The 27,883-nt window shown below is 43.6% G+C and overlaps 1 protein-coding gene and 1 non-coding gene across 12 annotated transcripts in view; both read left to right on the top strand.

Moving 5' to 3' along the window:
* TRRAP (transformation/transcription domain associated protein) overlaps nucleotides 1–27,883 on the top strand; it is a 110,481-nt gene continuing 82,598 nt past the window's right edge. For all 11 annotated transcript variants that reach the window (XM_067012268.1, XM_067012275.1, XM_067012274.1 and 8 more), the window contains exons 1-19: nucleotides 1–115; nucleotides 2,251–2,411; nucleotides 2,826–2,875; nucleotides 6,976–7,086; nucleotides 8,135–8,239; nucleotides 9,188–9,271; nucleotides 10,614–10,670; nucleotides 12,237–12,362; nucleotides 13,635–13,712; nucleotides 13,916–14,004; nucleotides 14,828–14,924; nucleotides 17,107–17,245; nucleotides 19,569–19,647; nucleotides 21,181–21,415; nucleotides 22,025–22,391; nucleotides 22,483–22,580; nucleotides 23,077–23,271; nucleotides 24,097–24,288; nucleotides 26,543–26,708. In XM_067012268.1, the coding sequence (XP_066868369.1) occupies nucleotides 2,312–2,411; nucleotides 2,826–2,875; nucleotides 6,976–7,086; nucleotides 8,135–8,239; nucleotides 9,188–9,271; nucleotides 10,614–10,670; nucleotides 12,237–12,362; nucleotides 13,635–13,712; nucleotides 13,916–14,004; nucleotides 14,828–14,924; nucleotides 17,107–17,245; nucleotides 19,569–19,647; nucleotides 21,181–21,415; nucleotides 22,025–22,391; nucleotides 22,483–22,580; nucleotides 23,077–23,271; nucleotides 24,097–24,288; nucleotides 26,543–26,708 (2,368 nt within the window). In that variant the 5' untranslated portion in view covers nucleotides 1–115; nucleotides 2,251–2,311. The remainder of the gene's footprint in view (nucleotides 116–2,250; nucleotides 2,412–2,825; nucleotides 2,876–6,975; nucleotides 7,087–8,134; nucleotides 8,240–9,187; nucleotides 9,272–10,613; nucleotides 10,671–12,236; nucleotides 12,363–13,634; nucleotides 13,713–13,915; nucleotides 14,005–14,827; nucleotides 14,925–17,106; nucleotides 17,246–19,568; nucleotides 19,648–21,180; nucleotides 21,416–22,024; nucleotides 22,392–22,482; nucleotides 22,581–23,076; nucleotides 23,272–24,096; nucleotides 24,289–26,542; nucleotides 26,709–27,883) is intronic.
* On the top strand, nucleotides 2,539–2,744 carry LOC131741912 (small nucleolar RNA ZL1). Its single transcript, XR_009331266.1, has one exon. It is a non-coding gene; the product is annotated as a small nucleolar RNA ZL1 (small nucleolar RNA).

The raw sequence follows: 27,883 nt of genomic DNA, 5'->3' as shown, positions 1-27,883 counted from the left end.
CGGCCGCTTTAAGCGGGGGCGGGACTGCGTGCTGCGGCGCGACAGCGGCGGCGGCTGAGAGGGTTTAGGTGGGGTCGCGGGCCGGGGCTGCTGGCAGCCGGCCGCCGATGTCGGGGTAAGTGTGGGCAGGCGCGGGACGGCGGCGGTAGGGCCCCGGGAGGCGCGCGCAGCGGCCCCAACGGATGCGGCGGGGCCCGGGCGTGGGGAGGCCTCTGCGGCGCCGCGGTCCGCGGAGCGATGGAGGGAGGCGCATAGCGATGGAGAGAGGCTCCGAGCGCCCCGGGGTCCTTAAGCCCCCCATTGGGGCCCAGTCCGGGTGGCGGGGGCCGGCGGCGGCCTTCAAACCGCCGCCGCTGTTGCCTGGGCTGGCCCGGGAGCGCCGGGAGGCGGAAGGCTAGTGGCGCGGGAATTGGCCCTCGGCGCCCGCCGTAGCCCGGCGCAGGAGGCGGGTGCTGGGTGTCCGGAGAGGGTGACAAAAGGAGGGAAGCCGAGGGCTGTTTGAGGCCGGGGAGGTAGAGCGTGGAGTTGGGGCCCCGTCCCCCCGGAGGCGCCTCCTGTCGCCCTGGCCCCTCTCGGCCTCCACGCAGGCACCTGGCTCGCCTGGCTCGGCGCGCAGAGCGAAGGTAGCGGCGTCGACAGCGCCCCCTCTGGCCCGGCGGCGCTGCCTCAGGCCTGGAGCGGCGGGGCGGCGCGGCGCGGTGGCGCCGTTTGCCGGGAGCGGGCGGGGCACCGGCTCCGGCCCCCCAAACCTGGGCCGGGACGCGGGGGCGGGACCGAAGCCAGGCCCGGGCCCTTGGCCTCTGGGGTCTCGGAGCTGCTCTCCAGCTTGGAGGCGGGATGGGACGTCTTCCCTCGGGGCCCCCAGCCCCCCGGGCCAGCGGAGAGCGGAGTCTGGCCTCTCGGGGTCTCGGAAAATGGGTGGTTGACGCCTTCGGTGAAGAAGTGGATCCAAGCCTTTAAAAAGTTTGGGCACGACCCACCCGAAGTTTCTTAGGTAGGGAGAGGCCGTGACCCTGAGTCTTGGGTCTCGGGGATGGGAGGTGAAGAGAAAGCAGAAGTCGGGTCATCCAGCGGGGCTGACAGAATCCCTCCGGTTGGTTTCGTTAGTGACTTTTCCTGCCCCCGGAGCCGGCGGGCTGCGCGGGAACAGCGGCAGGCACCCTGTCTGCTTTTGGTGTCTCGAGAGGGCGGGCGGAAGAGGATCTGTGGCGTCAGGGTGTCCCCATCGCTTGGGGCAGGAGTGTGAGCTGCAAGGGAGCGTATCTGGTAGGCACGGCCGTTGAAAGGCCTGCAGAAGAGTTAATGGTGTGTTTGTTGAAGAAAGAAGAAAACCAAGTCATGAAACTGCTCCTTAATGTAGAGTGAAATGTGACTGCTAACATTCGCGGGGAGGATGGGTAAGAGCAGTTTCACTAGGTTCTCTTAAGAGGGCTCTTAAAATAGAAACCAAGTCTCCTGTTTTTCAGCCCGGAGCTGCAGTTCTCAAAGTGTGGTCATCCACACCTGTTTCCAACTCACTGAGGTGCTTTTTGAAGCATTTAGCCTATTGTATGTCAGATGCAAGCAAAATTTACAACTTCCTGGACACCTCTGTGAACCGAGGTCTCTGGGTGGTGCTTGGGAGTCCACCTTTGGCACCTGATGATTTTAGTGCACAGTGAAGTTTGAGAACCCATCATCTAATCCACAGGTGGTCCAACTACAGTCAGCAGCCCAAATCCAGCCTGGTGGCTGTTTTTATACAGCACGAAAGCTAAGAATGGTTTTTACATTTTTAACGGTTGGGGGAAAAAAATTCAAAAGAGGAATAATGTTTCATGATGCAACTCAAATGAAATTCAAATTTCAGTGTCTGTAAATAAAGATTTATGGATTACAGCCATGGTCGTTTGCTTACAAGTTGTCTGTGGCTATTTTGTGCCTCCAGCAGAGCTCAGGAGTTGGGACAGACCACAGAGCCTGAAATATTTACTCTCTGGCTCTTTACAGAGAGTTTGCTGGCCCCTAGCCTGGGGAAAGATGGACATACCATAGGAAAGAAAAGCATCTGTGTATAAAAATCATGTTTAGAAATTAATAGACAGTATGGACTTAAGTAACTTTTATTTTCAATAAAGCAGAGGGAGTAGTGTTGTTTTCTGAATTAATGGAAAACTATTTTGATTAACACAGGCATTTAGGTAAGATTTTCCTATCTATCATGAGCCTGTGCCCTCAGTAAGTTGGCTAATCATATGCTTCTTTTTGTAGGCTGGGCAAACTCATGGTTACAATACTTTTCTCTTGAGAAACAAACTAGCTTAAAAGAAAAATGGCGTTTGTTGCAACACAAGGGGCCACGGTGGTTGACCAGACCACTCTGATGAAAAAATACCTTCAGTTTGTGGCAGCTCTCACGGATGTAAATACACGTGAGTTGATGCTTTTCGTCATTAAGAAATGTGTTGTTGTGACTCCTTCATCTCAGTTCAAATGATGTGCACATTGAGATAAGTATCACATTAACTTTTATCTTAATTTCCCCGTTCTCTACCTCGTGGAGAAGCAAAGTGATGAGCATTACTGGCTGGAGCCCCAAAGAGGCACGCGTGTGGGTGCGCGTATGTGTGTGTGTGTACCTGTGTCCTCGTCTGTGTGTGCACACGTATGTGTGGGAGTACGAGTGAGTGTGACTGGTTGTAGGGAACTAGTTATGTGCCTGCTTTTAGATCATGACAGTCAAACTGATAAGATCTGATTGCTTCTCTTAAATCTTAAATCCAGTAATTTTAGGAACATCCTTAACATAATTTCAATTATCTGATGGTTTGTTTTGCCATTTACAGCTGATGAAACAAAGTTAAAAATGATGCAAGAAGTTAGTGAAAATTTTGAGGTATGAGCTTTGTATTTTATTTTATATTATATAAAGCTTTAAATTTTGAGGTATGAGCTTTTCATTTTGAGATAAGTATTCACATGTGCTTTCCTACAGCTTCCCTGTCAGTCTTTTTACTAGTAACTTAAAAATTATCTTTGTTAATGTAATCTGTTGTATCAAAATTGACATTTGAAAATTTGTACAGTGTTGTCCAGCTTCTTCACACTAGTGATAGTGACTCCCGAACACTGTTGAGGAGTATTGCTTTTGTTTTGGTTATTTGACCTTTTTTTCTTTTCTTTTTTCATTTATTTATTTTTGGCTGCGTTGGGTCTTCGTTGCTGCATGCGGGCTTTCTCTAGTTGTGGCGAGCAGGGGCTACTCTTTATTGCCCTGCACAGGCTTCTCGTTGCGGTGGCTTCTCTTGTTGTGGAGCACAGGCTGTAGGTGCGTGGGCTTCAGTAGTTGTGGCTCGCGGGCTCTAGAGCGCAGGCTTAGTAGTTGTGACGCGTGGGCTTAGCTGCTCCGTGACATGTGGGATCTTCCCGGACCAGGGCGCGAACCCATGTCGCCTGCATTGGCAGGTGGATCCTTAACCACTGCGCCACCAGGGAATCCCCTTGACCTTTTTTCATTTTCAACTATGGTAGCCCTTTTAGGCATATGCTTTCAGGATACACTCAAACTTTTGTTGTGGATTTGTTATGTTAGGTAATGGATGGTATGGGAATGAGAGCTGGCTGGCAGTTTTGGCTCTCCTGTTTATAACTTCTGCAACTTTGATCAAACAGTTTCTCTCTTCTGGCTCTTACATTCTACAATTTTATATTGACCCATAGGTGCCTCAGATTCTGTTCATTTTTCTTCAGTCTTTTTTCTCTTTGTTCTCTGATCTGCCTTCACATTCACTGACTATTTTTCTGTCATCTCTGCGTCTGATGGGATGTTATTTTTAAATTTCAGTTTATTTGTATTTTCTAAAATTTTGGTTATTGTACTTTCAGTTCTAGAATTTCCATTTGGTTCTTTAGATGTCACTTCTCTGTAGCGATTCCCCATCTTCATTTATAGAGACCATGTTTTCCTTTTATTCTTTGAACATATTTATAATAACTGCTTTGAAGTCTTTGTCTGCTAAATACAGTCCTCTGTAAAGGTTGATTTTTATTGACTACAGGTCACATTATCTGGCTTCCTTGCATGTCTGGTAGTTTTTGATTGTACACCAGACATTGTGTGTGAAATGTAGGGACCCTAGAGTCTGTCATCTGCCTTGGAAGAGTGTTGATATTTTCACTATAGTCAGCAGTTCAGGTGCTGGCTGATCTCACTGAACTTGTGTAGGCTTGGTTTTATGCCATGGTAGAGAGGATCTCTGGGAATCCCAAGGGGTTTCCCAAGTCCCTCTGACTTTGTAGGATTCAACCTCCAAACCCCATCTTTCTATGGATCTCATCAGAGGTTGATTTTAGATTTTGTTGGGGTGGGTGGGGCTAAACTAGGCCTTACTCTGGGGCATGGTCCTTCCTCAGCCGAATGTATGAGGCATTATCAAGGTGTTAAGAAGGGCTTTGCACTGTGTCGAGGCTGGACCCCCAACATCCTCTGACATTGCTAAACCTCTGATGTCTTTCTCCATTTCTCAGTCCTCAAGTGCCCACTCCCTGGTAAGCCTCGGGTAGTCTTAACCTTCCCTTACCTATAAGTGCAGCCCAGTTCTCAGTCAAGGACTCATAGGAGACCATCCACACCCCCTCTGTAGTTCCTTTCTCTCTGGGGCTTTGCCCTGCAGATTCCAGCCACTTCAGCTGTTGCAGACTCTGGTGTTTGCTCCTCAGCTCCGCAGGACCATCATGCTTTCCTTGGGCTCCAGCCTGCTGAGCCTGGTTGGGAAATGGTACCCAGGCAGAGGGCTGAGGTGGGGCGCAGTTGGTGAGTTCCTCTTCTTCTGGAGATCACGGTCTTGCACCGCCTCTGGTCCAGCACCTGAAACTGTTCTGTCATATTTTGTCCTACTTTATGGTTAGTCTGGTGCCGTTAGTCTCATAGGCCGAAGAGAAAGTCGCTTTTCTTTTAATGTGGGTCTGAGAAAACCTTTCTCAGAGTTAATATGATTAAGAACAATAGATAAAATGTTTCCTAGCCTCTGTCATGGTCATTTGAATCACTAAACATTAAATAAATGTTCGTGGGATCGAATTAGATACCCTACTCTATAATAATGGATGGTATTTTTGTTTGCTGAGGGAATTTTTTTGGTTTTTTTTGTTTTGTTTTAAATAGATGTTTTCCAGGATTTGTTGCCTTGAACTGAGGTGGAAAAAAATCCTGAGATATTTAGAGATTGAGCTAAAGAGCTTTCTCTTCCACCCAAGCTGTTAGTGCAAACTGTTAAAAAATAAATAAATAAAGCTAAAAAAAAGAGGTGGGCGGTAGAACAGGAAAGGCCTGCATTCTGCATTTTATTGGAAGAACTGCTAGGAGAGAGCCACAGCCCTCAAAGTTTATTTGAGAGGCTGAAATTGTGGAGCTGCCTGTGGTCCTCCCAGTGTGGGGGGCTCTTTCAATTAAGTGTCTCAACCCTGTCTCTTCTCTTTAGGGTCTGGCAGTTAGCAAGTTAGTTCCTGGCTTTGGTCTCTCAGGTGCATTGATTAAATTAACAGAATTAAAAGTTAGCAAAGTAATACACTTGGGGGCTTTTCCAAATAGTGCCTTTTGAAATCTGATAGGCATTTACCTTGAATGAAATTCACATGACTGAGTCCTTCGAAGAATGACCACCGGTAGGTAATTCTAAATTACCACCACTATTATCCCAGAGCAAAATATTTAAGTGAAATTAAGAATTCCCAGTGGTTTAAGGAATCTTAGAAATTCATTTCATTAACCACTTGGGGATAAGATTCCAGGCTACGTAAATATCACATGGGCCATCTCCCAGGACAGAAAATAAAGAAGTGTTGAAGTTAGGAATCACAGGAAGCATTCGCGGCATCAAAAAGCCAGGGGCTAAGTTGAAATACTGGCAGGATAACTGGGCAACTTGTTGAATCTTTCCTATGGGAGAAATTTGAAACTGAGATGTTTTGAAGGCTGTGGAATCTGAATGGTATGGGCTGACTTGCAGATGAGCTTGATTTCTTGATAACCTTGATAATGTTCCATCATGACTCTTACCCCTCTTTTCCTTCAATCCTTGAATGTTGGTGTTTCGTAAAAAGTCTTACACTTTGGGGTTGAAAGGTGACAAATACAGTTCTTGTCCCCAGTGGGTTCACAGTCTGCTGGGGGAGGGGCTGGTGAGGTGCTGCCTGGCTCCTAGGGGCGCCTCTTCACACACATGGTGCTGTGGGCACGGGGCCCCTGGAATCGAGCTCTGGGTCGGCCGTGGGAGACCGGTGCTCAGATGCTCATCCCCAGAATGGCGCTTCTTTCTTTGCTCCTGTAGCAGCACACTCTTTTCTGGTTTTTGCCTGTATTTCCTTCTTTATAGACTCCTCAGGTAATAGACAACCCCATGTCTTTATCTTCCTCCCAGATCAGTGTCTGGAGCTCCAGACACATTTGGCTGCCCAGATGCCTTGACTCACCAGCTTCTCAGACTCATGATAATAAAAGTGTAAATTCCTTCCTTTTATACTCCCATCCCTGCCATATTGAACAAAAAAAAGTTCAATATGTACCTTTTACACTCAGCCTTTCTCGTCCTTTTGTGCCTTTGCATGTGCTTTCCTTAGAACCGTTCCCACTTTCTCCCGTGGTTAACTCCTGCTGGCCTTTTAGGTTTTAGTGTCAGCATCACTTCCTCGGGAAGGTGGTCTCTGCCGTTGGGTCCATCCAGTCAGTCATGCCCCATTGTTCAGTTCCCGTAGTTAGGTGAACATTCTCCATGGTGCCAGTATTTCTAGGTTTAGCGTTTAGTTCTCTCCAGTTGGATATCAGAAGCAGCAATCATCTTAACTTCTTTAAAACTATGTTATCACTAAAGCATCTGAAAGTGTTAAAAATTACTATCAGCTCTGCTACAATTTTTTCCTTTTGAGGTTATTATAATATGTGAATTTGAAAATGTACACAAACCTTGATGGGGTTTTCTTTTATTTTTGCATAATTAGAATGTCACTTCATCTCCTCAATATTCTACATTCCTGGAGCACATCATCCCTCGATTTCTTACATTTCTTCAAGATGGAGAAGTTCAGTTCCTTCAGGAGAAACCAGCCCAGGTAACCTGTTCAAAAATATAATGAGAAAAATATGTCCTGCTGTAGGAGTGCAAGCACTTAAGAATGAACAGAACTCAAAAAACTTATGCTTCCCCTTAAAAATGAAAGAAATTTTGTCATATAAGGATAACTTTGTCTAAGGCCATTGCCTCCTCAGCTAAATATCTTGGTTTTATTTCCTCATAGCCATCTCTTTCACAATTTAAATTCTTCACATTTGCTGACCAGTGATGTGTGCATATGCTATGTATTATAGCCAAATTCACGTGTGTATGTAGGAGGGAGCAGCAGTTTCATGACCCTTCCCATACCTGTTGCTCAGCTCTGATCTTACTGTTTTCATTTCTTGTAACTCTGGCCAGTTTTGTTTTATCTATACCCCCCCCCACTCTTTGCTCCCCCCTCTTTGCCTTGATTATTTTAAAATAGTCCCATCATGACTTTTTTCCCATAAATATTTCAGCATGTATCCCTTAAAAATAACTTTAAAAATTACCATAGTACTAGTGAAAGTTAATTGCTAAACAAAGCACTTTTATGTGGTATCAGTTCAAGATCTACCTATTTGACCTACTTTTTGAGTTGTCAGTTCTATAGACAAAATCATGAAAGCTTAGCACAGCTTATGATGTAATTAGTCCTTAGGCCCAAGGTAATTGGAGAGCACGTCAGAGGAGCTAAGCAGAGCTTATGAAGGGAGACTGCAAATGAAGTTCACTTGGTGTTTTGCTCTTTTCATCTAAATTTCACCCCACATGCACACATTAGTGTCCTTCTCCTGGCAATACTGGTAAGGTGTGAAAGAGGAAAATTTGGCTTACTTGATTTGGTACACAATTGTAGAAATACTGAAAATACTGGTTTGCAGTACATGCTTTGGATTACATTTAAATAATTTACAGAACCATTTCTAAAATGGGCTCCATCTTATTGTATGGTGGTGGTTACCAGTGCTGGGTACAGCTGTGTGACACTTGTAGGATGCAAAAGAATTACCTTGGAACTCTTGGAAGGATTTCATGTTTACATTTTTGTTTCTCTTCAACAGCAACTGCGGAAGCTCGTTCTTGAAATAATTCATAGAATACCAACCAATGAACATCTTCGTCCTCATACAAAAAATGTTTTGTCTGTTATGTTTCGCTTTCTGGAGGTAACTTTTGAGAATTTTTATTATTTAGGCACATTCAAAACTTTTAATGATTTTCTTACTGTAAAATTCTGTATTATACAACTTTTTCACTAAAGTTCTGATTCACATGAGTAGAAATTTTTTAAATGTCCATTTCCTCCCACTTTGCCAACCAGGTTACTAAGAAAGATTATTAAGTGAAAATCTTTTTTTTGAGTCACTGAGGGATTGACTAGACATAGTGGGAATCTGAAAGTGGGTGGTGGTCAGCAGACTCCCGAGTACAGCGGGCATTGGCTTTGTGCCTCTATGTTTGTGTGTCAGGCACAGTAGATGCATAGTAAGTAGTCAAAGAGTTGCTCAAATTCTTGGGGTTAATGCATTTGGTACCTGTTAAACTAACCTCTGAAATTGTTTTCTTGTTGTCCTTAGTCTTGGTGTGTTTAGAATTCTGTCATGTTTCTGGGCCCCTTGGAAAGATGAGCTCTGCAGGGGGACTGAGTTGAGTTCAGGCCCTGGCTCTGCCATGTATTAGCTCTGTCATGTCAGCCCCATTCCTTCCTGCCCCAAGCCTTCGCTTCCTCGTAGTAAGACGTGGAAGGCACCGCCACGCACACAGTGTAAAGTGTTAGCACAGGGCTCTTTTGGCAATATTTTCAAACAATGAAACGCGTCTGCTGGGCCGTTAAGACCTTGCTTCGTAGTGTGACTTGCCTTAATTGCCAGCTACTCATTTGTGTGAGTGTTACTCTCACAGGACCTACTGGCGGCCTGTACTTCAGACAGTCCGCCCAAGTCTGCGAAAGCTTCCTCTCTGGGACCGCTGTGTTCCGTGGGTTTATGAATTTTCTACAAACCAAATCTAAGTTGGTTGATGGAGGGTGTATATGCAGAAAATGCTTACAAAGTAGTCTTTAGATTAAAATAAGTTTTCAGAAGTATAACTCTTTTTAAATGCTTTTTTTTAAGACGGAAAATGAAGAGAATGTTCTTATTTGTCTAAGAATAATTATTGAACTACACAAACAGTTCAGGCCTCCCATCACCCAAGAAGTAAGTGTTTATCTTGATAGCATTTATAAACTGTGCTGACAAATCGCTTCTGTGTGAATTTTTTATCCTCTTTTAGAGTTGACAGAACATACGCTGCTTTCAGTCATAGAGAATATCGCCTAAGTTGGGGGAAATTCTTTGTGGGTTAAACAGTGACTTTTTTCTGAATGTGTACATGAATATTTTGCTGAGTTTGTTCAGTATTTGAAATGTGTTAACCAACCAAACTGGCAAGGCTCTTTGGGTGGTTCTGGTACTTACAGGTCTGAGATGCCCCAGGGCTCCAATGACTTTTATACAAGGGTTCAGATGTGGGTTCTGGAGTCAGAGCTGGGTTTGAATCTCAGTGTGCAGTTCAGTAGCTGTGTGACAGTGGGCAAGCTCTGAGCCTTTTGGAGCCTTTTCTGTAAAATGGGGACAATCACAGTATATCGTCAAAGATTGCTTAGAGAATTAACTACAGAAGTTAAAGTTCTTAGCACAGAGATTGGCATCTGCAGAGTCGGCATTAAACAGTCTGTTAGCCATAATGAAGGTGCTGTCTTTTCTGATGAAAACCTTGCTAGATGCCCGTTGTAGATGATTTGGAAATTGAAAGGCAAAGTAGGATTCCTTCCATCTTGAAAACAATATTTAATGTCTTGGTGATTTCTTTTCCTTTTTCCCACCGTATGTATTTGTATGTTCCATAATCACAGCACTGCTGTGGATGACGTTTCACATCCTGATTGGTTTCCCTTCACGTTATATGGAAGCGTTTTCCCAATGATGGAAAATGTTTTGTGAAGTGGATTTTTAGTGGATATGTAATATTCTTTCATATTCTTGGATATTTAGGGTATTTCAGAATTTTTATTTTATGACGAAAACTGAATATCTGTTTACAATTCAAATTATTTTGTAGACTGGGTTTATAAAAGTAGAATTACCAGATCAAAGGTGTTAATGTTTAATGCTTCTGATACATATTATTACATTGGTTTTCAGAAAGGCTTCCGCAGTTTAAGCTTCCCTTAGCAGTATAGTGTAGTATGGGACGGGGTTCGGTCTCCTTATTTGCACTCCCTCCAGCATGGTGTGCGCTATTACTTTTTGAAAGGCAAAAAGTGGCATTTATTATCATTTTCATTCCGTTGCTCTTCCTGAATTAGAAAGCTTGTTTTCTGTTGATCAGTCTTTTTTTGTGTGTGCGTTCACTTTCATTGCCTATTTGTATCTTGAGTCTGACATTTTTCTTGCCTGTTTTGTGAGTTCTTACATATGGAAACTATTGATGTTTTTATTTTATTGTAAGCATTTTCTGTTTATAAATATCTTCCTAATACTGTCTGTTTATTTTTAGATTCATCATTTTTTGGATTTTGTAAAACAGATTTACAAGGAGCTTCCAAAAGTAGTGGTATGCTGTTTTTAATATTATTTGAATTTACTGTTTATATTTATTTATTACTTCCTCATTCCAAAGGGTTGAATAATTGGAGGGATGCTCATTTTACAGTGGGGAATGTTTAGTGATGGTTCATATCTAGGTTGATAAATTAGCCCTTAGAAAAAAAGAGTTCTTTTGGTTTCATTGTTTAGATTAAATACTGTATTTTTGACATAAAAGCAATATATTTTTATTGTAGAAATTTTGCAAAAAAGGAAAATCTTCCATAATTATTCTTTCACTTATAAGCAACCATTGACATTGATGTTTTGTTTTGAGTTTAACTTTGTGCTTTGTAGAGATGGTTGCCCTCACATTCTTGAAGCTTTTTTGGGGAGTGGTGTATACTTTCAACTTCTTTCTGTATCTTGAAAATTTTTTCCTGTATTGAAAAAACTGTTTCCAAGCAGTGCCACCCATATAAAAGTGTGTGGAGTGGAAGAGGAAAGGCTCCTCCATACCCTGCTCTCATTTACTGGAAGGAATCACTGTTACAGAAGGGAACGTCCTTCAAGACTCTTCTGTGGGGCTTCCCTGGTGGTGCAGTGGTTGAGAATCCGCCTGCCGATGCAGGGGATACGGGTTCGTGCCCCGGTCCGGGAAGATCCCACATGCCGCTGAGCGGCTGGGCCCGTGAGCCATGGCCGCTGAGCCTGCGCGTCCGGAGCCTGTGCTCCGCAATGGGAGGGGCCACAACAGTGAGAGGCCCGCATACCACAAAAAAAAAAAAAAAAAAAAAAGACTCTTCTGTGACAGTCATAATTTTTAGTGACCAGTAATTTTCTGTCATATGCATGTACCTTGACCATCTCCCTATTGCTGGTTTCCCCCATTTTCAATTCATTACTGTCACAAATAATGCTTTGGTAAAAATCATTGTGCATAAATGTGTTTATGTTTCAGAGTTTGTATTTCCAAATTTTTTTTTAAGCTTAAATTTTTTTTTAACACATGGTAAAATTGACTTTTTGGTTTTTTAAGGATTTTAACCTGCTAATAGTGTATAAAACTTAAGTTGCTTTCTGAGTTATCAAGTTATCATTGTGTCAACTACCATTTAGATCAAAGAAGAGCTACTTTTCATATGAAGCTGTCTTTTTTAACATGAAGCCCAAATTTCATTGAGAACTAAGGATGTCAGTGAGGTCCTGGCCTTTTAAAATGTTTTCTGTACTTTGTTTCTGTTCCATACGTGACCTCTATTTAGGAGACTGTGGAAAGTTAATTCAGTAGGGATCAGCTCCTAGTTTCTTATCACTGGAGAGATGGGTTACATCTTCCCCGCCTCACTGAGGTGGTAATATAACATGACATACATTTCATCTTTTATCAGCCAGGAAAAAACAGTAGAAAATATGGCAGGCAAGTTTGTTTTCTGTTGTTGGAGGTGGCGGGTGTGTCTGTCATGTCGTCTTCATAGTCCTGGAAAAAGAGAACACCAAGTACTGTGGGGTTGGTGCAGTATAAAAGGGTAGGACGTTCAATTTCTTCACCACATGTCAGGTGTAAATTACTGTTTGTTTGTTTGTTCTGTAGAACCGCTACTTTGAGAACCCTCAGGTGATCCCCGAGAACACAGTCCCTCCCCCGGAAATGGTTGGAATGATCACAACGATTGCTGTGAAAGTCAATCCTGAGCGTGAGGACAGTGAGACGAGAACAGTGAGCGTTTTAGTTGTTTTGCTTTTTGCTTTGCTTTTATCCACGTCTCCTGCTCTTGGTAGAGGAAAAATGAGGTATTGACTTTTTAGACCACTTAAGTTTTTTGGTTTTTTCTTAAACACATGGAGGGATTTAGAATAAGCAAACAAATGTGTGTGCGTGTGCGAGAGAGCGTCGCTGACTGTGCTCTGCAGGTATGCATGTGAACTGTTGCTCACCAAAGATACAAATGTAACATCGTGGTGGAATCCAGAACCAGAAAGAGCAGCTGGCCCAGCTAGAGGGCCTCCGTTCTGTCCTTAGCTTCAACATTAGTGAAGTCCCTTTAAACTACGTATAAATTTGTGGATCAGTGCCTGACGGTGTGGGCTCTGGGGACAGAAGTTCTGGGATGATGTTACAGCTCTACCACTTGCATTTTTTGACTGTAGGAAAGTTCATGAAACGTTGTTCTGACCTTATTTTCCCTCTCATCTGAAAAATCAGTCTCGTGGAGTTTTGTGAAGGTAACGCTGGTACTGTCTGCAGCTAATGCATTAGATTTGTAGTATTTGCCACGTAGGGAACACGTATTGAGCATTTACTATGACTGTATTTTTATGATTGAATCAAGACTATCATCTGTATTTGTTTTACTGAAATGGTTTTGCAGAGTGTTTCACTTTGAGCTAGGGTAGATAAACAGTAAATTACATTTTGAATGAAGCTTTCATTCCTTTGTTCTTCCTGAATTAGAAACTTGTTTTCCGTTTATCAGTCTTTGTGTTTCTTTTTTTGCTTGTCTGTTCCTATCCATTTATCATGCATTTGTATTTTGAGTCTGACATTTTCCTTACCTGTTTGAGTTTTTATATATTAAGACTATTTTTTCTTACATTTATTGTAAGCATTTTTCCTGTTTATAAATACCTATGGATAAAACTAGGTAAACTTATACTTCTTGCTGCTGTTCTTTCAAGTAAGTAAGATAATAGATTAAAATTTTTTAAAAATTTCTCCAGTGATTTGAATCTCTTAAGTTTTGACAAATTTTCCTGAGGTTTTAACTACAGGTATGACATTGTAAAATATGAAAACCTTTATATTAAGTAACAGTTCTATGTCCGTTGTTTTCAAAATAGCCTGTTTCTTTCACCATGGATAATTATGAAGATGTGTCAGTGTTCTCCCTTCCCTTTATTTCAGTGGGGTGGTGTGCGGTAGCGGCACGCTGATGAGGGCTGTCTTAAGTGCCACGGGGGTAACCTCAGTCCTCCTGCTCCTCTCTTGCAGCATTCCATCGTTCCAAGAGGATCTCTTTCTTTGAAAGTGTTGGCAGAATTGCCCATTATTGTTGTTTTAATGTATCAGGTATGCATAGTGCTTAGTAGCTTCTTGGGTTTGGGGCTTCCTATTTTACAACAAAGTTTGCACCTCATTTTCTGTGACAGACAGATGTGTATGATACACATGTGCTAACTAATGAATCTGATCGCAGTTTCTTTGGTATGCCAGATTATTTTGCTGTAAGCAGAGTGTAAAAGCATATGACAGTCTGTTATGTTTGCTTTTAGCTCTACAAACTGAATATCCACAATGTTGTTGCTGAATTTGTGCCCTTGATCATGAATACCATTGCAATTCAGGTATCTGCACAAGCCAGGTGAGATTTCTTTGGGCAGTGATGTAGCTGACTACGATAGTACTTTAATCCAAGTAAAAATGTACTTGCTGTCATCATTTGTAAGACAGGAAAATTTTGAGTGATAAAATTTTGGTTAAGGTTATATGTATTTTTGGCTTTCTGAAGTTGTATTTCGATGATGGGTGACATGTCTGTCTTTGGTGTCTTATAAATTTAGAACCACCATTAGGCATTACTGTCCTCAATTACAGCTTTGGGATATTCCAGGCTCTCTCGCCTTCAAGCCTTTGTTCTTGCTGTTCCTCTCAGCACGAGGGCTAGAAAGCTCTTTACCCCCTTCGTTCTTCCTCACCCATCACCCTTAATCACTTACTCATTCATCCTTGGCAGCCTCCCAGTGAAGCTTTTTCTCCAACCTCACAGCATTCCTCCTAAGATCTTTATCACTTGCTCTCTTGACTTGTGGCCTATCTGGCTCTAAGTCACTTGAGAGCAAGAGCTGAGGGTGAATCAGCCCTAACAGCCTCTGTGGCCACAGCACGGGTCTTCCACTGGTCAAATAGGCGCCCTCATGCTGTCTTCTGGGGAAGCAGGTCAGTCTCACCTCGGCTGTGGGGATTCAGATTGTGGCTGCTGCCCAGCGGCCTGGAGATCTGCCTGCTTTATGCCTTTAAGGCCTTTAAGTTAGTCGGAACTGCATAAAAGTGTAGGTGCATTTACTGTTCCTGCTGTGTAGAAATCAACCTTTTGGGCTTAGTAATTACTATAGGCTTTCAATTAATAGTAACATCACCGAAAGAATTGAGAGCTAATATTGTTAATTTTGTTCACTTCTCATTAGGCAACATAAGCTTTACAACAAGGAGTTGTATGCTGATTTCATTGCTGCTCAGATCAAAACATTGTCATTTTTAGCTTATATCATCAGAATTTACCAGGTGAGTTCATTGACTTTTGTTTTAAGTCAGGTTTACTGAGATATAATTTACATGCAGTAAAATTCACCTTTTGTAGGTGTACAGTTCGCTGATTGACAAATGTGTACGGTACCAATGCGTACCTACCCACCAGTATATCAGAATACAGAACATTTCCATCATCCAGAAAATTCCTTTTATACGTTTGTAGTCAGTTTCCTCCTCCACCTCCAGTCCCTGGCAAGCACTGGTTTGTTTTTTGTCTCCATAGTTTTGCCTTTTCCACAATGTCATAGAGATGAATCGCTTGGTGGACAGTATTTGTAACCTTTTGAGTCTGGCTTCTTTCACTTAGCAGTAATGCTGAGATTCATCCTTGTTATTTTATTGGTGACTTGTTACTTTTTATTCGTGGTTAGTTATCTTAGTCTGCTCAGGCTACCATAACGAAATACCATAGACTAGATGTAAACAGCCAGCCAAAATTTATTTTCTCACAGTTCTGGAGCCTGGAAAATCCAAGATCAAGGTTCCAGCAGGGTTTGGTTTCTGGGGAGGCCTTTCTTCCTGGGTTGAAGGTGGCCACCTTCTTGCTGTGTCCTCCCATGGTGGTGAGGGGAACAGAGAGATCTCCTTCTGTTCTTTTATAAGGCCACAGTCCTATTGGACGAGCGCCCCCCTGTATGATCTCATTCAACCTGAATTACCTCCTAAAGACTCTTATCTCCAGATACAGTCACAATGGGGGTTAGGGCTTCAACATATAAAATTTTGGGGGTACACAGTTCAGGCCATAGTGGTGTGTTCTGTTGTGTGGGTGTAATCATGGTGTTTATCCATTCATCAGCTGATGAACATTTGGATCATTTCCAATTTTTTTAAAGCATTTCATCAAGATATAATTCATATACCATAAAATTCACCCTTTTAAAGTGTTCAGTGGTTTTTAGTTTATTCACAGATTTGTACAACCATAATCACTATTCAATTTTAGAACTATTTTTTCACCCGAAAAACAAATCCGTACTGATGGGCAGTGACTTCCATTCTTCTCTGACCCACCAGCCCCTGGCAACCACTAAAGTATTTCCTGTCTTTATAGACTTGCCTGATTCATTTTTGGCTTAATAAAGCCATATAGATATTTACACACAGATTTTTGTGCGGATGTATGAGGTTTATTGACTTTTGCTGTTATTGAAAGTTGTGTGTTATAGCAAATTATGTGGGAGAGATTGGAATGTCAAAAAATGGCATTATCAAGTAAAACTGATAAGGAGGTTTTGGAGGCTTTTTTGAGGAACCTGTAGTTTTATTTTTGTTTTTGTTTTTCCCACTTGGAGCTGTGGTGTCTTCTTACTTAAATCATAAGAACTTGAAGGAAAAAATTGATGCCTTATCTCTCATTAGTCTTTCAGTTTTTTTGAATAAAACTCTTGTATAGAGGTGGTTATTCTAAAGTATGGAATAAATTTAGAACAGTGGAATTATTATAATTGATCATTTTTTTAAAGATTTTATTTCATGAAAGTAAAAAATGAAAATGTGTATGTCAAGTTGTTTTTATTCTAAACTACCTTTGAAAACATTTGTAGCCTTCTCCCCCCTCCCTTTTTAATGTGTTTATGTCGATAATGATAACTTACACTAAGAAAACGGAACATTTGTTAAAAAACAAACAAACAAAAACACAAAGAAAACAACTGACTTAGACACCCCTTGATATTTTAGTCAGCTTGAGTCATTGTGAATAACTTCCTGAAACACCTCAAAAGGCAGTTGTGACCGGAGCTCATTCTGAGCTGATTAAAGGTGTCTTTGGTGGCATTCACAACTTACATCAATGGGGATGACTCAGTAAATAGTTTTGTTTTTTAACTTCAATATTTATTTCTTCCTCCTTCCCTCTAACAGGGAAGCAATACATATTCACTGTTGAAAGTTGGGAAAATACAGGAAGGCCTCCATGATCCCCTGACGTAAAAGAAGCTGCTCCTCGCGGCTGCCCCTCCTTCCGGGGTGGCATTGTGCACACACACTGCTAAGACTTTTCGGGTAGTACTTGTGTGTTAGGCCTATTACTTTCTGAGGTCCTTTGAGCCAAGCTTACTCTTACTGAATTTTTTATAAGTTTATAAAACTGGGGTTTTTCTTAACAACCGCCTATCATTATAACTGTGTTGTTTTCCTTTTTCTTTTACAGGAGTTGGTGACTAAGTACTCTCAGCAGATGGTAAAAGGAATGTTACAGCTACTTTCAAATTGTCCAGCAGAAACCGCGCACCTCAGAAAGGAGCTTCTGATCGCCGCGAAGCACATCCTCACTACCGAGCTGAGAAACCGTATGTCTGTCTTGCCTCTGGCCACTCGCCTGTCTGTGAACGTGGGCCCGCTGCTGGCGGTCCATTGTATGTTGGGCATGCAGCTTGCTCAGTATTTTTGGCTCCGTGTGTCCTTTCTTTATTGCTATTTTGGGTGTATTTTTTCTCCTTTATCTGCCTCTCTACCTCCCCCTCTCTCTGCCTGCCCCTCCCTCCTTCCCTCCCTCCTTCCCTCCCTCCTTCCCTCCCTCCTTCCCTCCCTCCTTCCCTCCCTCCTTCCCTCCCTCCTTCCCTCCCTCCTTCCCTCTCTCCTTCCCTCCCTCCATCCCTCCCTCCTTCCCTCCCTCCTTCCCTCCCTCCTTCCCTCCCTCCTTCCCTCCCTCCTTCCCTCTCTCCTTCCCTCTCTCTGCCCATCTTTTTTGCCTGCCACCAGGGTTCTCCCTTCATCTTCTCAACGATTTCATAATTAATGTGATAGTTTCCTTAGCACAGTTTACAGTCTGGGTATCTCTTAGTACTTCTCTGCCTTCTGCCTGCCTGTCTTTTGACATTGTAAATAGCCATTTGCTTTCTGACTCACAGCCAGCAATCTTTAAAAGGTAAGAAGAAAACAGTGTTTTCTTTCTCCATGTTGTGAAAGTGATGGAAGAGTTTTAAATGAGATGTTTTAAAATCTATTTACTGAAGTGACTGAGTTGTGTCTGGAGCGCCGTTGTCAGATTCACTTTCGGTGTTCCTGCCGTTGGAATGATAAGGACTTTGGAGGCGCAGTGGGGAGCCGTGGAGCACGAGGCTTCTCCTTGTTGAAGTGCTGACAGACGAAAAACCCTTCTCGTGGTTATCGGATAATTTCTGATCGTCACACACACAGCCAGACCCTCTTTTGAGGCCATAAAGCTTGGTATCAGTCTTGTTAACGCTACAAAGATTGACATTTCCAAGATGCTACTCTCCAAGGTTAGGTTGTGTTAGGCTGGTTGAATTCAGCTTTTAAAGGCTGCTGTTCCTTTTTTTTTTTTTTTTTTTTTAAACAGGGTACTTTATTTTGAAGCCCGTAGTGGTTCCCAGACTTAAACAGATAACATCTTGACATCTCAAGAAGTTTTCATTGAAAGAAACCTATAAAGAATCATGTTAAATGTTAGCCGTATTATGAAATACATAACACGTATGCATACATTTAAAATTTACATGTCCACTACCCAATGTTAGTGAAAACATTCCTTTGTCGGCATCCAAAATGATATCAGACGGTCACCCGTTTGTGCTGATCCTGAGGAGCAGTACTTTGGAAAAACCTGACTGTTTAACAGGTTCACCTGTTTCCCTAGAAACGCCGATCGTGGGTCTTGAAGGTGATCTGGAAGCCAGTGCCGTGCAACTTAATTTCTTCTCTGCATGCGTCACTCATCCCCGCAGCCGGCCCTCCGGCATGTGGGGTCTCAGCTCTCTGCATCTTTCCCCTGTGCCTCCTTCCTCCTGGCCACCTTGCCGTGGGCAGTGGGGCACGTCCCCTCCTCCGACCTCAGGGACTGCTTGTGGCTTCTCTCGTTTTTCTTCCTGTGCTGCCTGGCTGTAGCAGGCGTCTCTCCAGTGTGCACGTGTCTTTTGTATCTCTGATCCTCAGTAGCTGTTTGCTGGCAAAGAATATGTACTATTTGCTCTACTGTTTGCCACCCTGTGTGCACATCCTCAGAAACGCCAGTTGTCCCTGAGTGGGGACCAGCTGTTCCACCCCGTGAGGGCCTCAGCCTGCAGAGGAGTGGGGGGACGTTTGGTGCTGGCTCTGCCTGGGGGATTAGAGGGACAGAGTCTCTAGTCAGTCTCATCCCAAGAGTCAGGACCCCTAACTGGGGACTCATGCCTGTGAGAACACCTTCTAGGATGTCCTAGACCTTTGTAATTCCTGTGGAGAAGTATCCTTATTTCTCCATAATGACCAGCCTTACAGTCTTGAGGAAGGACAACTTCAGGGCAGTGGATAAAGGGGCCTTTAGGGAATACTGTCCCCTTGGGTGGATCATGCCAGCTTTTAAGGACAATGGACAGCACCGCCCGTGGAGCGTTGGGGGCGAGTTCCCCTCCAGGGACACGAGGCTCACGGTTTCTTAGCTTCTTCTCTGACACTGAATGTGATCCCGACGGCGTCTCTGTGACACGTGGCTGGTGTGGCCCAGCACAGCCGGCGTCTTAGACTAAAGCAGCCCGTGTGCCTTCCTGCTCCCCACGCTGCCCCACATCTGAGTGCTCGTTGGTGCAGGCTGGCTCCTGTGAAAGTACTGTTAAGCGACTTACGCACACCTGGTGTGCTTGGTGATGTATGCGGTGGGTGTTTGTGTTCCAGAGTTCATTCCTTGCATGGACAAGCTGTTTGATGAATCCATACTAATCGGCTCAGGATATACTGCTCGAGAGACTCTCAGGTATGATGTTGAACCGTGATTTCTGGCCTATTCAGTGCCAGGGACCGTGGATCCTGGCACTCGTTAGCATTTCAGCGAGCGTGGACTGTTGGGCCTTTCCTCTCCCGTTGGATTTAGAACTGCGGGAGGTTTCGGAAACGCCTTCGGAAACGCTGCTTCTTGTGCCTTGGCTCAATCAGAGTAGTTGTCTTGGTTTAAATTGTAGGTAGAACCAACTGACTAGTGTTAGTTTTTTTGCTTTCTAAGTAGTAAATGCACCTTTTTATTTAAAAAAAAAAAGTATTTGTTAACCTACTAAGAAGAAAAGAGAGAAAACTTTTTGGTTCTCCATAAGGAGATCAACTAACGTGGCTAGTATTTTGAACTGTTTCCTCCTTGTCTTTATTTCTTATGCATTTTATAAAATAAATATAGTTGTGATCATGCTTATTATTTCTGAAGGAGAGAATTAATATTTAATCATCTTTTACAATGTAAAATGGATCAACATTAGTCATTTTTTGGTTCTAACAAGGGAAGTGTGATTGATCGTATGAAAAATATGCAGAATATTCTGAATATGGTGTAGACTGTTCGCTGTGTTTTCTATATAAAACACTATTGTAAAATATCGAGTAAGAGATTCTTTATAACTTGGGGTTGAACCCACCTGAATGGATGTTAGATTGAAACCCTCCAGTGGTTTCTGTCGGTCGCCCTTAGACAAAACCCAGACCCTTGACCATGGCATGCGGCCACGCGGCGTTTGGCTCTGCTCTCTCTGCCTGACCTGCTGCGGCCACGCGGACCTCTGTGGCTCCTTGGCTCCCCCAGGCAGTTCCCACTCAGGGCCTTGACCTGCCTGTTTCCTCCAGATGGAAATGTCCCTGGCTGAGGTCACAGAGCCGATGTCACCTCGGAGGGGCTTTCTCTGGCCCCCACCAGTTTTTCTCCCGGTGCCTTTTCACATCTCCTGCAGCACTTAGCAACTTGCACAGATGATTTCTTTACTCGTGTCTTCCCCGCCTTCGCCCTCCCCGGAAATAAGCTTCCTGAGGACAGGAGCTCTATTTACTGGGGTCACTGGCATCCCTGGTGCTGGGCCCAGGGTCTGGCACATGGCAGGTGTCCAGACGTTCAGTGAGTGAAAGTGCTGGGTGGCCTGAACACTACTGTTGTGGCTCGATAACATACATGGTGTTACTGGACACGGGCTGTTCAGCTTTGAGCAGCAGAACCCAGTCAGTGCGCGATCAAGCTGGTCGTTACTTCTGCTCCGGTTAACCAGACGTGCTGGCGTAAACATGATGCGCACAGAGTTAACCTTTTTAATTTAGAAAGTAAAGATTTAAGCAAAAAGACAAGGCTTGGGCCTTCTACTCATGTAGCTGGGAGGAAGTAACAAGGGAGAAACTGGGACCCTATGAAGCGTGCCCCAGATGAGCCGTCCCACTGGGGGTGTTCCCGGGGCGCAGGTAGTGGTGGAGATGGTGGCCTGCAGCCGAGGCGGGTGGGGCTGCTGAGATGCGAACTAGCAGAGGTCTCTGCCCGCAGGCCCCTCGCCTACAGCACGCTGGCCGACCTTGTGCACCACGTCCGTCAGCACCTGCCCCTCAGTGACCTCTCCCTCGCCGTCCAGCTCTTCGCCAAGAATATTGATGACGAGTCCCTGCCCAGCAGCATCCAGACCATGTCCTGCAAGCTCCTGCTCAACCTGGTGGACTGCATCCGCTCCAAGAGCGAGCAGGAGAGCGGCAATGGGCGGGACGTGCTGATGCGGATGCTGGAGGTACTGGCTCCCTCCGCGTCTTCACCGCACGGCGCTCCACTCACATGAGCGCTTTGCTGGCAGTTCACGGGCCGCCCAGTTGCCAGCTTGGTCCTGGGTGTTTAGACCACCTGGGTTCAAATCTCCACTACCCCATCAACTAGCCAAGGATCCTCGGGTGAGATGCTTGACCCCCTGCTGGTCTGCCTGTCTTCTAACCAGGGACAGTCACGGTGTCTGCTTCCTAGGCTTGTTTGAGATGAGTAAGGCAGCGCGTGAGCTCTTAGCATGGTTCCTGGCGAGTAGTCAGGAGAGGTGTTTCCTGGGACGCCGCCTAGCCAAGTGCTACCGTATCTGTGAACTTCTCTGGAGAGATGCCCAGGGTGCCTGGGTCAGGGGTCGGTGGTGTGGATCCGGAGCAGACCCCGGTCGCAGGCCAGCCACCCAGCTCTCCCGAGCTGCTTCTCCACGGGTGAAGTGGAGATGGTGACACTTGCTGCAGTATCTGTGGGGGAAAAGCACCAACTTCAGCAGGTGGTTTCAGAGAGTTTTTTTCTGTCTTTTGGAAGGGTTGTTGGCCTATTGAAGAGGAATGATTTTTGTCTCCCCTCCACTTTCTCTTCCTGACAGGTTTTTGTTCTCAAATTCCACACCATTGCAAGGTACCAGCTCTCTGCCATCTTTAAGAAGTGCAAGCCTCAGTCGGAACTCGGAGCCGTGGAAGCAGCTCTGCCCGGGGTGCCCGCGGCCCCCGCAGCTCCCGGCCCTGCCCCTTCCCCAGCCCCCGTTCCTGCCCCAGCCCCGCCCCCGCCCCCAACCCCCACCCCTGCCACCCCTGTGACGCCAGCCCCTGTGCCTCCCTTTGAGAAGCAAGGAGAAAAGGACAAGGAAGACAAGCAGACATTCCAAGTCACGGATTGTCGGAGTTTGGTAAAAACCTTGGTCTGTGGCGTCAAGACAATCACGTGGGGCATAACGTCGTGCAAAGCGCCTGGTGGTAATTTGTGCTCTTGAATCATTTCGACAAATGATGTTTTTCATAGAGTGGGTTTTATTCACATTAACTTATTGTGCTGTCTCTTTTCCAGAATCTCAGTTCATTCCCAACAAGCAGTTGCAGCCCAAAGAGACTCAGATTTACATAAAACTTGTGAAATATGCAATGCAGGCTTTAGATATTTATCAGGTAAGGCAGTGAGTGCCCTCAAACCAGGCTCCTGAGTGTGGAAAATGCCTCTCAGAATTAGAGGTGCTAGTGATGGAAGGGGTCTCAGAAATCTGTTACTATTTGGATGGTCTCGAGTATTCATATACCGAGGTTTGCCTTTGTTCTGTAGCATAGGGTTGCATTTATGGTGAGAATTCCTGTAAGTGTCAGTGTATTTTGAGGGGCAGATGGTGTAAAGGGAATGCAATAGAAACGATATTTAATTTTACTAAATTTCTTACTGTTTCGAACACCTAATGAAGGTTTTTGGGGTTTTTTTTTGAGGTCTTTTTTTTTTTTGCAAATTTAAGGTGAGAATAGAGAATTTAAAAGATTTGGGAGGGGGGAGGTGGCAGAGATTTGTTATCTAATTCAAATACTCTGTTTTAAGTATGCAGTTGATCTGATTGTGTATTGGAATATATTCAGAGATATTCAGTTTTAATTCCCGTGTGTTTTTTTTTTCCTGTGCTAGGTCCAGATAGCAGGAAATGGACAGACGTACATTCGGGTAGCAAACTGCCAAACTGTTAGAATGAAGGAAGAGAAGGAGGTATTGGAGCACTTTGCTGGCGTCTTCACGATGATGAACCCATTAACGTTTAAAGAAATCTTTCAGACTACAGTCCCTTATATGGTGGAAAGAATCTCAAAAAATTACGCTCTTCAGGTATGACACGCTTTTCTTATGTTCTTTCAACCTGTGTCGATTACTTGGTATTCCTTTTATTTTCTAAGGGATATGCCTAAGGATGGTGCTTGTAGAGCAAAATTTAGAGAACTATTAGGCTGTAGTAAAGAAAAATTTTCAAAAGTTTAAGATGCCTTTGGACCACTTCCTTTCATAGTAGAAATTAAATACGTGTTAGATGTAGGCTCTTGGTCCTTGATGGTGACGATAAAATGACAGAGTAAGTACTTAGGTGAACTCCACTCAGTGCTCAAATCGTTTTTTTTTCTTTTGGTGGATAATTCATTTCCTGAAGTGTCTGATACAGATTTGATTTTGTAATTTTGGAAAGTTCATTATTTTTTCTTGAATCTGCTTTGGGGAAGTAATGTGTTTTTTGTGTGTTTTTTTTTTTTAACTGTGAAATAATGTGTGTTGTCTTAAGCCATTGCCCTATGGGGTAATTTGTTACAGAGTAATAGGTAACTGATACAATTGCCATATGGTAGTTTTCTTTTCTTTTCTTTTCTTTTTTTTCACAACTCACACACACACACTGTATTTTATTTTTACAAGAGATGGATAAACTGACACCAAGCATTGTAAATGGATGGCCACAACAAAAGCAACAGTGATTGCAATTACCAAACACGAAACACACTCATACTGTGTCATGATATTGACATTCAGTCCAGTCATCCTCCACTGTAACAGCTCCTTTACTTTGCAGTGAAAATGGATTTGTATATATTTTGCCTCTGAGTCCTTGTGGGATTTTTTTTTGGAAGTAACAATTTTTGTCACATGTGTTTCTTGTTTTGAAAGATTGTTGCCAATTCCTTCTTGGCAAATCCTACTACCTCTGCTCTGTTTGCTACAATTCTGGTGGAATATCTCCTGGACCGCCTGCCAGAAATGGGCTCCAATGTGGAGCTCTCCAACCTGTACCTCAAGCTGTTCAAGTTGGTCTTTGGCTCCGTCTCCCTCTTCGCAGCTGAAAACGAACAAATGCTAAAGGTAAACTCAGACCCAAACTGTGCATTGTGTTTGGGTTTTTTTGTTGTTGCTTTTAAATTTTCTTCATTTTGAACAGAAACTGGAGTTGCTCTTTATATTTATAAATATTGTAATATTGAATTAATAAATGTTTACAATGAATCAGGGCCAAGTGTAGAAAACATTTCATGTGTTTCTAAAGCAGAGCTTAATCTATTTGTCTCCTGATCCAAAATGAATACTTCAGAGCTCTCGTGGTAGGCAGGGGTTGTCATTAGTCTTGGCACCCTGATTTTCTTTTTTAAACTCATTTCTTGTGTGGACCACACAACTAGTGTAGGAGCACACCGTGCTTTTTTTTTTTAATTGAGTGACGCAGAAGAATATAGGAGGAGAAGACATCTTTACCTCCCAGACCCAGTGGGAAGTGGTCGGGGCTGTGTAAGAGTTCCCGCCACACGCCCATCTCCCACAGCACATCTTCTCTGCGTCCATGTTCTCCGTGGCAGCACATAAACATCCCATTTCAGGACTCTTTGTTCATTTTCCCCCTCTCAATCAAGAGCTCTAGCCAATTTGTGTCCTTTATGAAGACCATCTGGGAGGGATGTGTCTCATAACACATTTTTACAGACGACTAATCCTACATGTTTAATTTTATCTCATCACTTATTTGATTCTAGCAAATGGCAGAAACCAGTGCATGGTTACATCATCCACTAAAGGCAGCAGATGGAACAAAAACCTTATCAAAATTCTCTTCCACTTAATTTCTGTAGAACGTTGAATATTATCAGTTCTGTCTGAAGAGAGATGTTTTCCCGTAGGGGAAAAGATCCATTTTTTTCTGAAGTAAATATGTAGGTGGTGATATAAAGCACCAGTAATTTGTGCTTTTATGTGACAGTTTCCTCCATTTTTTCAGTTATATAGTAATCAGTTATCAACAACCTTGACATTACTTTTGTGTTAGTATAAAAAGAAAATATTCAAATTTTTAGAAAGATAAAATATTTAATAGTAGTCTGTCCACATAATTTGGTATCTTCAAATAATTCCATTTTTGCCGATATCTGGGACAACTATGTAGAACAACCACCAGCCAAAAAGAGAATAAAACCTAATAGATGAGACAAGTCGAATGATGGGCTTCTGGAATATTGTTCAAGAAAGATGTTCAAAGAACAACTTCATAGAACGTTTTGTCATGAGACTAATATATACGGTTTATCCATAAAAGAAATATATCTTGCCATATACAGTAACAGACTTGTAATTGTATCACTGACTATACAGGTAGTTTACAGTTCACAGTTCACTTTAAATACACCTACAGAAAAATTCACATCAAACTTAACCCGTCACATGTCAAAACTAGGATTTGAAGTACAAGATAAAAAACTAATCTGTCTTAAAATGTTGATTAAACTTACTATAAACTAATAAAATGCTCATGAACACGTTTTTCGATTAAGTCTTCTAAAATGTTACCATCTCAAATGTCTTTTGAGGTTCTTCCAAACTTTGCATGTATGGTATTTGGTAGTGAAGTTTCAGTTCCTTTAGGTTGCATTTTGCATTCTGATAGTTAAGGAACAGGCTTCTTTCATTTTGTTTGATTTTTTTTTTTAAGTTTATTTTATAAATTTATTTATTTATTTTTGGCTGCGTTGGGTCTTCATTGACGCGTGCGGGCTTTTCTCTAGTTGCGGCGAGCGTGGGCTAGTCTTCGTTGTGGTGTGTGGGCTTCTCATTGCGGTGGCTTCTCTTGTTGTGGTGCACGGGCTTCAGCAGTTGTGGCCCGTGGGCTCTAGAGCGCAGGCTCAGTAGTTGTGGCTCACGGGCTTAGTTGCTCCATAGCATGTGGGATCTTCCCAGACCAGGGATTGAACCCGTGTCCCCTGCATTGGCAGGCGGATTCTTAACCACTGCGCCACCAGGGAAGTCCCTCATCTGGTTTGATTATTTAGTCTCATGAAGGACTGTTCACAAGAACAGCAGAGCTCACAGGCCCTCCAGTTCCTGTTGCAAAGTGTCTGCTCAGCATCATGTACCTACATAGTAAGATAGGAACCTAGTAAATGCTTCATTCACAGCCAAACTGGTGGAAGCGTACATATGTTTTAAGAGAAATTAATTTGAGTCAAATAAAAGTTGGAAAATTTTTGTTTTTCCTTTTGGAATAAATTCATCAAAATTACCTTCCATTCCTATCTTTTTGCAGTGAACCCTCCTCATTTAGAGCCTGTTAACCTGCCTTTTCTCCATCCTGCAGCCTCACCTGCACAAGATTGTGAACAGCTCAATGGAGCTCGCCCAGACTGCCAAAGAACCCTATAACTACTTCCTGCTGCTTCGAGCCTTGTTCCGCTCCATCGGGGGAGGTAGCCATGATCTCCTGTATCAGGAATTTTTGCCTCTCCTTCCAAACCTACTGCAAGGTCAGCGCAGTGATGCTGGTTGCCTTTTAGTCTCGTGCGCGTGCGTGGCTCTTGCTTCCCTTGGTTGCTGGGGTTCCTGCTCTGCACCTGGTGAAGGTCATGGTGAGGGGATGTATGTACATGTCCCCTGCGGTGTGTGTGTGTGTGTGTGTGTGTCCATCCCCGTGTCCTGCTCTCTTTAAAGGCAGTGGATCTTTAAAGGGATGGGTTCTTCTCCCTGCTCAGAGTTGAACGGGAGTTGGAAGGTCTTAGTTACCCCGGTTAGGACTTTTGTTACATTTTTGTAGCGTTTGGTGTAAGCAGTTCTAGAAGGTGGTTTAGTAAGACCAGGGATCCCTAGATTGAAAGAGAATCAGAACAAGAAGGGAAAAAAACAAGTTATAAAGCTGGTATAAGCTTTATATAAAATACATAAAAATATGTTTATATTTTTATCTAGTTCCTAACTTGCATAGATAGAATTCTTTTATTCCTGTGTGTTAGGAATGCTTTCAAGGGATATATCACTAAAAGGGATATTGGGTCCAGTGAATGTTCACAGGTATAAACTGACTAGAGACACTACACTATCCTAGGAATTTTTTTTTTTGTAAGGGTGATCACTTGGCAAGGGATTGAATCTCCACAACTGGGAAATCCTTGAAAATGATGGATGTAACATGGCCCTGCGTCCCCCAGGCCAGGTGCTTACGGAGGCCCATAGTCAGGCTCTGTCGTCGGTACTTGGCCCCGTCCCAGTCGTCCCCAGCCTGCACCTCTGCTCCGATCAGTCTCATTCCCCCCGCGCTCTTCCCAGGCTGCCTTCCCCCCTCCTGGCTTTGTTCAGGTGCAGCCCCTCCTTGGGAACTTAGCCGTGGCCTCCCCTCCTCCACCTTCTCCTCTGGGCTCTGAATCTGGTGTGGCTGCTGTGTGATGCCTTCCCTGATAGCTCCTCTTTCTTCAGCCTCAGCTGCCTGGGACGTGCCTTGTGTGCGACCACTGTTACTTGCTTTTCTCTTTCCACTTGTCTCTAAGGTTCTTTGGGCAGGTCCTGATCTGACATGTCTTAGGAGGGGGCTCAGTAAATACTTGGTTACCCTCGTGAAAAGTTGGGGGGTTGTGTTTATAAGCAGGAAGCTCCTCCCATTTATAAAAACCGAAAGTGGATTTTTTTTTTTAATGTTTATTTTAGAGCA

Source organism: Kogia breviceps, chromosome 14 (genome assembly GCF_026419965.1).
Source record: "Kogia breviceps isolate mKogBre1 chromosome 14, mKogBre1 haplotype 1, whole genome shotgun sequence".
NCBI lineage: Eukaryota > Metazoa > Chordata > Mammalia > Artiodactyla > Physeteridae > Kogia > Kogia breviceps.
Note: the sequence above shows the minus strand (reverse complement) of the source record. Positions and strands in the feature narration are given on the sequence as shown.